Here is a 9,965-nt window from a genome sequence, read left to right on the forward strand (position 1 = left end):
TGCAACGCTCTTTCATGCAAAGTGGCCCCTACGCTTAGGGAGAAAGGGGCAGAGGTTGCAGCCCGACTGCAGCTGCTCCAGGGTTTCCTTCTCCAAGCAGCCCACACCCCTCCAGTCCCACACCCCATCAAGATCCAGACTGTAAAGTCATCTAAACCCCACAGTGGCAAAAATAAGCAGGGTCCTGAGGCTGAATGTAAAGACAGCCCGTCCCCTGGGCTCCCCCGAGACTGCCCCAGCAGGCCCCTGCGCAGCGTGAGTCACGCCAGCAACTGCACAGAAACGTTTGTTTGGATTTTCAACAAAGGCATACAAAGAACGTTTGAGAAAGGAGCAGATTGGAGGTCAAAAAAAAACAATCTAAACTTTTCTTTTCTCAATCTTGTCCCTTATTGCCCGTCACCTGGACCAGCACCGTGATTAAATGCCTGAGTTAAGCTCATCCCGTGATTTCATCCCTGCCCTTGCCAAGCAGCCGGCTGTGTTTCCTTGTGCATTTGCATTCTGCTTTTCATCTTGGAACATCATGAGACGTGGACAAACTCAGGTGATTTTACACTCCTCTCTCCCAGTGCAGGATTATACCCTCCTGTAAAACCAGCCGTTTAGAGCTGCCCTCTTAGCAGGAGGCTGCTTTTTCCAAAACAAAACATTTCCCAGAGGCAACACAACCTACCCGACAAGTGCTTCTTTTCAACTTCTATTTATAGTACTTCTTGAAGATGAAAAACAACACAGAGATGACTTAGACTGGGTCCAGGTACCTTCTTGATCTGCAGGGTGTCTCACATGAACCAAAGCCGACCGGCCAGAGAGCCACTACCTGCGGGAAGGGCCAGACCCACTGCGGCCACGTCCACACATTCGTCCTGCACTTGAGAAGCTGCAGATAGAAAGTGGGACAAAGAAAGGACAGACAGCAAAGACAGATACGTTACGTCTCAGCTAGAAGAAATTATCTTGTTGGATCTTGGCCGTGTGTTAACTTACAGTCCCATTTTAGATATAGAACTGGTGTAAATGTCTCAAAACATTTAAAGGTGATAGATACCATCCTTCTTGTCCAGGACCAGCTGCTTTCTTTCTGAGATTTCTTGTCCTGTTTTAACGAAAATATTAAAGAAATAAAAATATTTAAGAAACTAAAATATTTAAGAAAGTTTGGGTTTTTATTTCTGGGTTTCATATGCGGGCAGAATTGTATCTGAAAAATATTAAAGCGCAGACAATACCTGCATAGCTGTGGCCAGATGAGACAAAGTGGATCTGGTTGCTTTGCACCAGGACTCCAAGCTCCCTTGGCCTTTCACAAGTGATGTTTGTACCTCAGACACTCCAAAAAAAGCAGCATAATTGCTGGTGAGAGGAAGTGTAGGAGGAAACAGCCAGCAGACACCAAGGGCCACAACAGCTCACAGCCTGGTGCTGCCTCTGGCTCTGCTGCAGTTTGCTGCCAGGGGCTGGGGCTGCCTGCAGGGCCCCTCCAGCACACCAGCCCCTGCAGGAGGTGCACAAGGAACTGTGGCTCCGCAGCCAGAGGGCAAATCAGCTCTTCCCTAGCTTCAGCTGGTGTGCAGCAGCACCAAGAACACCTGGAGCATTCAGCCCCTTCAGCCATCACAGCTCCTTTCTACCACCTGCCCCGCAAGGCACCGAAACCCATGGTCACACCCATCAGCTTTCTGCCAGGAACAGTGTCACGCGTTAGGGAAGCTGCCATTCCAGAAAAGACAGATCAAACATCCTGGACAAAATTAAAAAGCATCCTTTATTCAAACCCAAACCATTTAGGAGGAATGCATCCATTGAAACGACATTCTCTGAGTACAACTCTGAGTACAACGGCTTTGGGGGAAGGAGAGGGTCCTGGATCAACCTGAAAACCTGGCGCTCTTGATGCCAAGCTGAATGTTTCAACAGTTTTATTTTATGGTGGTGTTTGTACAACTTCATTTTCACTTTAGTCCCCATATGTGTCTGTAAGTACACCCCAATTCTTAATCTGCATGTCAGGACCACATCTAAAATTAGAGAAATACAGCAGACTTTAACACTTAAACCTAAATTTTTACAGATGCAGTGGTAGTTCAAGATGTAGTTTCTATTTGCATCGAATGGATGAAGGGCAGACACATACAAATTAATAACTAGCCTATTCTAAGTTAGTTTTACTTTATTACATTGTTTAATGCACATTAAGAATGCTGTTTCTTTAGGACACACAATTACCAGCGGTTCAGTTTGGATTTAGCTTCAAGGAAGGAGGAGAGCATCAGCAGCAGAACCAGCACGGCCAGCAATGCTCCTCGGCAGCCACCGCTGCCAGCCTCCCTTTCCTTCTCCTGCCTGCGCTGAGAACACGCAGCAGGATTACAGCACATCTTCCCCCTACCCCCATCTCCCTTGTCCTTATTTTATTTTTCCAGATCAATGATTACTTGGGTTTTTCTTTTCTTCTTTGCTATTGGTGCTGTGAACCCTCTATCACACACCTGAGCGCTGGAGAGTCACAGCCAGGAGTCACCTTGCTGCAGGCCAGACAACAGCAGCAGGAGAGGGTTTGATCCTATCGCAGTGCTGCTGCCACAGGGTAAAAAAAGAGACCTGTATAAAACCAAAACTTCAAAGAGACTCAAGCAGTCTGCTCTCTCCAAGCCAGGTTTTATTATGATGCTAATACGCACCCTGTCTGCACGACAGGCTTTGCTGAATCTCATCTGGAACAGAAATTACAGCTACTTTGATTTGTTTTTCTTAAATATGCTGATATCCAAGCTCAATTATTTAATTTCATATAACTTCCATGTTTTTTTTCTGTGATTCTAAGACAAAAAGAAGTAATCTCTTGCCACATTTTGCAATATGGATTTCTGCCAGTTTCCTTAAAACAGCTACAATTTGTGCCTATTCAGTAGTTTTTAATTACTATTTAATTTTCTGCTTATACTACCTTTTAAAACACAGTTCAAATAGATACAATTACAAATTATTCTTTTTCTACCCCAAGATCCATTCTTATTAAGATCCTACTGCTTACACAGACATATTTGCATTTCTTCCTGGTGTTCCAAAGTGCCTTACATAAAACTTGCAATTAAATTTAATCATTAAACACAGCATTACATTGGGTCATATATTTAGGTAATGATAGCCTACTTTCCTCAAAATTAAAAAATAACGAGCAAAATAACGCGTGAGCAAGCAAACATGTTGCAACAGCAAATTAAGTATGCAGAAGACAATTCAGTAATGACTACGTACAGACTGTGTACACTGAACACGCTTATTAGTGCAAGGTACGTGGTTTGAGCAACACAGCCACACCATAATCTGGCCAATAAAGCCTCTACCTCGCTCTACATCATCGGAGTTTGTGCTTGCATTAAATTTATATATATAGAATATAAACTGCTAATGGCTCCTAACACTGCACAGGTTTATCTCACAGCTACGGGAGCACCAGACTTGCTGGAGGCAGAGTGTACTAAAAGCCCTGAAAATTACTTCCCTATGTAAAGATCTGGTTTCTGAAACAAGTAGAGCGCGAACAAAATAAATAAACACACCTTAATGAAAACTTAATGACAGACAAACAGTAACGGAGGTGCTGCAGGAGGGAAGCACAATGTACAGCAGTAGCAATAATGTTCACGAAGAGACAAAAGGGCGCAGCCAGTGCCAAGTGGCTTTTACTCTGTGCCCAGAAGTGGGAGTCACCCTGTGGTTTTGGGGAAGGTCAGAACTTTTAAGATCAGCGTCTCCAGACAACTGAAACAGCTGTGTTGATGCCTTCAACAAGGCATTGTTATGGAACTCAGAGGGGAAAATAGTTAACTCTCCACAAAGGTTTCGCTCCCCCCCAGCTTTTTTTCCGGTAGCGAGCTCCACCGATCACTGTACAACACATTTTACCAACAAACCCCTCCTTGATGGTGTTCAGCATATGCTGGAGCCCTTTATGACAATCTCTTTCTGAAGAGGCAGAAATCATTTTCTCATGAAGTGATGGTGGGTATTTTAAAACCCTGGAATGTGTTAAGAGCTGTAATTAAAGGAAAACTTTCTCATTTAAGTCTCAGGCAAGGTTAAAGGAAGAAGAACTCTCTCCAGCTGAAAAGTAATTTTCAGGATGAAGTTAGGGGCTGTTGCTACTTCTAAATGAGAAAGGAACAAAAAGCTGATGCTAAGAAGGTACTTCAAGGAGGAGACTGCAAATTCCGGAATGGAAGATGGGACCTTGCAGTGTTAACTGGCAGAAGTTCAGCTCCAGCTTAATAAAAATCCGGAATGCTTAAAAACTTCATTTGCGGTCTAAATTCTTGTCTCAGTGAGCAAGTGCCACATCTCAACACAATCGGCATTCACACCATTTCAGGAAGCCTGTAAGAAGACTGAGCACACACAGCTGATCCGAGAACAGGATGTTTATCAAACCCTAAGGGATCTGGAGAACAGAGATGACAAAACCCAACTGCCTAAACTTACTAAATTGTGTTAGAACTTCATCTATGAAGTTTATGCAATTTGAATTGCATAAAAGTAAGACTGTGTTTTAGTGTGTACTTCACTGAATTAATCTAAGAAAATGTTAAGAATTCCTTATGCTATGTTAAACAAATTTTTAACAAGCAGAAGCCAAAGTGTGTGAAAGGGGGGGAAGAGACACACACTAAGCATAAAAGGGAATAATCCCTAGCACAAGAACATCCCACAGTACAACTACACCTACTGGCCCCGCCATATCTGTGGTTCAGTCTATTTCCAGATCACTGTCTTCACTGTAACACGCAGACGGATTACGTATGGAAGTCAGGAGCACGAGGTCTTTTTCAGGAAGCAAACCACATTCCTGCAGAAAAGCCTCCAGGTCTACAGCAAAAAAATCTTCTCCAAGCTGGTCTGTGATTCGGACAAAATTGCCGATGAGCTCCCCCGCCTTATAGATCAGCAGAGCTGGCAGAGCGTTATTTGTAAAGCGGGCGCTAGCGCCAATGAGCGAACTCTTGACTCTGCAAAATTTAACTGTTGGATACTCGGCAGCCAGGCAGATCATGCAGCCGTTCAGGGACTCGCTGCCAGGGATATCATCTTCATAAATATGGATCATGATCAGCGTGCCCTTGTGCTCTTTATCAACCGTGTCCAAAAACGCTTCTCCGCTGGTAATCTCAAAAACCTGTTTGAATTGCTGCCCGCTGTACAACTGCTGCCTCATCTCCTCCATTCGCTGCTTCCTGTATCGCTGTAAAAACTCCTCATCATCTTCATCATTGTGAATCATGTTATATTCTTGTAATGTCATCTAGAAACACATACAAGGATACATGAAAAGAAGATCTGTGTCACTATATGGGTCACTTATGTAATGAGAATTTAAATCAAGAGGATTAATGTGGGTCACTCATCTTTAATAACAGCAAAGTGCAACCCATAAAGGCTCAAGCACCCTCCGTATTACACTCCATTTTGATCTAATTAGAAACCACGTCCAGTGGGAACAGCGATTTCAGCCTGGGGTATTCCAGTTTCCACAAGCTGCGCTAATAACACAAGTGGCTGCTCTGTGCTCCCACTTTAATTCAGGTTAACGGTGGCCATGTGCTTTCCCTAAGCTGTGAGCACTGATCTGGATACCACCTCTCACCCAAGCCTGGCTTCTTTTTATCAGCTTTTTCATTCACCTTCTCAGTTAACATTTTTTGGTGATCAAATGCACTACCATGTTTGTAGAACTGAAGTTAACAGGATTTTATGTCTCTCCTATCTGTCCACTTGCTTCGTTAAACACATCTGCACCATTCAAGAGAGGAGAGTGTGGCCAACTTCCATCACCTGAAGCAAGCAACACTGTGTGCTAATTAGTAACCTCTCTGTCTAGAGCTGTAAGAGCTATTTATATAGCCCAGCTGATTAAAGCCATCCACTTACTAACTACAAAATCAATACGGCCTCCTAAACTCTCATTTTAGGCATGGCAGCTCTTCATAATAATACCCTAACATTGATTTATTTGATAAACAGATCAGAAAAATCTAGGAAAAGTATTTAGACTTCTTTGGTATGGCAGCTAAACTGCTCATTTCTTAACACAGGCAAATGCAATGCTCCTGGAATACCACCAAAATGTAAAATAATTGAACATGACAAGGCCTGTCAAACACAGTTACAATACGCCTCTTACGCCGCGGCTGTGTCCCTGCTCAGCAGGGAGGAACAACGGGAGAAGAGAGTTCTGAGAGAAGAACAATTCCTGTCTGCCTCTTGTAAGCAAACGATGAAACTGAAAATGTTAAACATTTAAGTGGTATTTTAATTCCTTCGTGCCATGGTACCTTTCCATTCATTTTTTCCTTAAGCTCCTTCTGCTTCTGCTTATCAGCCTCTTCATCCAAATGAGATCGACAAGTCATAGATAACTTTTTAATGAGCCGTTCCATTTCCCTGCGCTGCTCCTGCCGCTGTTCAGTCTCCAGTTGTTTATATCTTCGCCAGTCATTAATGACTCCTTTGGGACCTGAAATTAAATACGTAGGTATTTGATTAAAAGCGTAATAACATGACAAGTCTAATTCCAAATTCAAGTAATAATTTATACACCAACAGTAAAATAGCGGCCCTGTCACAAACAGTTTGTATCCCGTACAACATTCCAAAATTCCAAAGATTAATATCTGTGCCCTTGAATCAGAACCACCAGCCCTCAAGAATTCCCCTCCTCTTAGCATGGGTTTTCATAAGAACAACAATGATGGGAAAGTATAATTAAGTTTGCCAGAGCTCTTGCAGAGAAGCAATCACATTCTGTGATGTCCAACAGTGCTGAAGGAGCCCAGCGGGAAGCGTTACCTTCCAGTACTATCCCTCCTTTCTTCCTTCAGGTCAAAGGTGTAAAACACATGCAGGAAGGTTTTTTATCATTCTTAGAGACAGCATAAAGCACAGAGGACCAGCCCTTCCTAAGAGCATAAAAAATACCCTCTGGACCACACCAAATGTGCTCACAGAGCAGTATTGTGGTGACAGAGAACGCTGCTTTGGGAGAGCTGAGCTGATTTCTGGTTATTCCTCACATTCTTGTTCAGCACCTACATCTGTCGTGTTAGGACTGTCAGTGGTTAACAACTGTGCAGCTTACAGAATAGAAACGTAAGCATTATCAACCAAATTGCACAATTCAGCTCTGCAAAGCCAAACGGCTTTAGATATAATGCCAAGGCCCCTCAGAGGACAAGTCAAACATTAAAATAAAGAAAAGGCTATTAAAAACAGACTGTAGCCAGGAAATAATCAAACAACGACTCAAGTACACATCAAACCAGGACTTTCATTTAAAAAAATGCATTTTAGAAGAACACATGAATCTTCCGATAAACAAAGTACTGACAAAACAATTAGTCTGCCGTGACGATACCTGTGTTGACCGCACTGCCATCGCTGCTGAGCTCTACCTCCCCAACACTTTCAGGAACAGTGCTCTCCCCTTCTTTATCTTCTTTCTCACTGTCTTCATCCTCACCCTCGCTACTGCTGTAATAATACTGGAGCTTCTCACCGAGCAGTTTATCATCCAAAGTAGTCATGATGTTCTGAAAAATAGATCAACAAAATAGAGGATCCATCTCTTATCCAGATTTGCAGCAGGAAATGGCACTTTAAATGCACAACGATGGTGTCTTGCTGCCTTAGAGCAGTTTTTAAGCCACATAATAAAGTTTACAGCCCATCACTAAACAGCTTACAGTGCAGACAGGCAGAGCGGCTAATTCTCAGCCACAATTTGAAACTCACTTAAGTTAAAAACCTTGGTGAATAGAACCGCTTCGAGGCTCACTACTGCAGAAAAACTTTGTCCGTTCTCGTTCTTGGAGAATGAATTTTCTAACTGTGGCTTGGGAGTTTTATCACCTTCACTCAGACAGCTCCATGAGGCTGATTTCCCTGTTATCGAAATTTGAATTTACAGTATTATTTGCATTATTTTAACAATGATCTATCTGAGCTGAAGAATGATGAATGTAATTAATCAAATTAAAATGTTCTGACCTTTATTCCTTTCCAGCCTTCCAGAAACAAGCGCCTAAAACCTGGAGGAAGACATTTCAGACTCTATTAATTCAAACTGTCAAAGGCAACCTCACAAAAACTTTTGCAGGAAGTTGGCACATTTAGATAACACAACATATGCAAGGGAAAAAGCTTAAAGAAAAAATAACCACATCCACTATTTAATAAAAAAGGTTACTCAGAAACACAGAAAACATACTTTGAGACAGAACATACAAATCCTTAGTGCAAGCAGCACTATTTCATGAATGCTGTGTCCAGGCTTGGAAATAACTTATCTAAAAAGAGACATCTCCCTGCCTGTCATATTTTCACCTGTCCAGGGACCACATCTTCACAGAAGTCAGCAGGATCCTGTTCGTATAGACAACACTGAGAGCCAGATGCTGGTGCACAAATAAAGGAATTGCAACTACCCTCAAAATGCTGACGTTTCCCCGAGTTAAACGTTTTCTTTATCCACATCATCTTCTGCTAAATAGAAATGAACAAGAGCAGAATCCACCCTCTAAAGCTACCGCTGGTGTCAGCATTTACAGACTCCATAAAGTCTCACAGCAGGAGAGCTGAGAGCACCGATGTTTCCAAGTGATGAAGAGCCAAAGAACCACCCAGCACCCCCAGAGTTTGGGGCTCACTCCACTGACCCCTTCCATGACAGAGCTGTGGATCAGATCTCATCCTGATGGAGACGTAAAATGCTTAGGATTTACTGTTCTTTCCCGGGAGGGGAGCAAAGAATCATGGAGTCATAAAATCATAGAATGGTTTAGGTTGGCAGAGACCTTTCCAGGCCACCCACTCCCCATGCAGCGAGCCACAGCGCGGGCTCTCGCAGGCTGGGAGATCAAAAATGCCAGGAAACTCTCCTATTTTGGAGTATTAGGAAGCAACCATCCTTTATGAGGCCCAGGCAATACGAGGGGTGATCTCCATCAGCTGGGCAGCCAGACAAGAGCGGGGAAAGAACTCATTTCCCACTTAACTGCGTATGTATAAAATTTCCCATAAATCTTACGCATATTCTGTCCAAGGGCTGATTTTAATGTTATTATGGACTTCACAACAGTCAAATCTCTTTTTAATTTGGAGCTGGCTCCGCTCTGTCCGGCCTGGCACCTGAGACAGGAAAACTGCAAACAGAGGGGACTGCAGAGCAAGGAACATCCGCTCAGCACGGATCAGACCGAACGCAGGATGTTATGAGCGGCCTCTGGAAAAACACTGTTTGAAAGAAAACCCGCTATCAGAGGGACGTTCCCCGAGGAACCGGCCCTGGAACAGGCCCCGGCCCCGAACCGCCCCGCGCCCCGGCCCCGCTCACCCGCTCCGCGCCGCTTCCGGGTGTGGCCGCGCGGGGCACGACGGGAAGGAGGCGGAGCGAGGGGGGGGAAGATGAAAGCTGGGAATGGGGAGGGGGTGGGAAGAAAGATGAGGAAGGGAGGAGGGAAAGAAGAAAGATGAGGAAGGGAGGAGGGAAAGAAGAAAGATGAGGAAGGGAGGAGGGAAAGAAGAAAGATGAGGAAGGGAGGAGGGAAAGAAGAAAGATGAGGAAGGGAGGAGGGAAAGAAGAAAGATGAGGAAGGGAGGAGGGAAAGAAGAAAGATGAGGAAGGGGAAAAGAAGAAAGATGGGAAAGGGGAAAAGAAGAAAGATGGGAAAGGAAGGAGGGTAAGAAGAAAGATGGGAAAGGGGGGGGAAAGAAGAAAGATGGGGAAGGGGGGGGAAAGAAGAAAGATGGGAAAGGGGGAGAAAAGAAGAAAGATGGGAAAGAGGGGGAAAAGAAGAAAGATGGGAAAGGAAGGAGGGTAAGAAGAAAGATGGGAAAGGGGAAAAGAGGAAAGTTGGGAAAAGCTGCAGGGAAAGAAAGATGGGAAGAGGTGGGGGAAGAAAGATGGGAAG

The 9,965-nt window shown here is 44.0% G+C and overlaps 1 protein-coding gene across 2 annotated transcripts; it reads right to left on the minus strand.

Annotated features, from left to right (window-relative positions):
* Nucleotides 1–1,933: 1,933 nt before the first annotated feature.
* PDCL (phosducin like) lies at nucleotides 1,934–9,434 on the minus strand. 2 transcript variants are annotated; one of them, XM_069873560.1, is made up of 5 exons: nucleotides 9,389–9,434; nucleotides 8,044–8,084; nucleotides 7,412–7,586; nucleotides 6,333–6,514; nucleotides 1,934–5,302 (listed from the first exon to the last, which is right to left on the minus strand). In XM_069873560.1, the coding sequence occupies exons 3-5, from the start codon at nucleotides 7,578–7,580 to the stop codon at nucleotides 4,751–4,753; spliced, it is 903 nt and encodes a 300-aa protein (XP_069729661.1). In that variant the 5' UTR covers nucleotides 7,581–7,586; nucleotides 8,044–8,084; nucleotides 9,389–9,434; the 3' UTR covers nucleotides 1,934–4,750. The 2 variants fall into 2 exon arrangements, with proteins under 2 accessions (XP_069729661.1, XP_069729662.1); XM_069873561.1 differs by lacking the exons at nucleotides 8,044–8,084; nucleotides 9,389–9,434 and adding an exon at nucleotides 7,789–7,985.
* Between the last annotated feature and the right edge of the window lie 531 nt (nucleotides 9,435–9,965).

This window comes from Phaenicophaeus curvirostris, chromosome 20, assembly GCF_032191515.1.
Source record: "Phaenicophaeus curvirostris isolate KB17595 chromosome 20, BPBGC_Pcur_1.0, whole genome shotgun sequence".
NCBI classification, from domain to species: domain Eukaryota; kingdom Metazoa; phylum Chordata; class Aves; order Cuculiformes; family Cuculidae; genus Phaenicophaeus; species Phaenicophaeus curvirostris.

Coding starts and splice junctions, on each gene's coding strand:
- PDCL (XM_069873560.1), bottom strand. CDS start 7,580: ATGACTACTTTGGATGATAAACTGCTCGGTGAGAAGCTCCAGTATTAT. Junction 6,515..7,411: donor TGGCAGTGCGGTCAACACAG/GTATCGTCACGG, acceptor ATTTAATTTCAG/GTCCCAAAGGAGTCATTAAT. Junction 5,303..6,332: donor AGGAAAAAATGAATGGAAAG/GTACCATGGCAC, acceptor ATGTGTTTCTAG/ATGACATTACAAGAATATAA.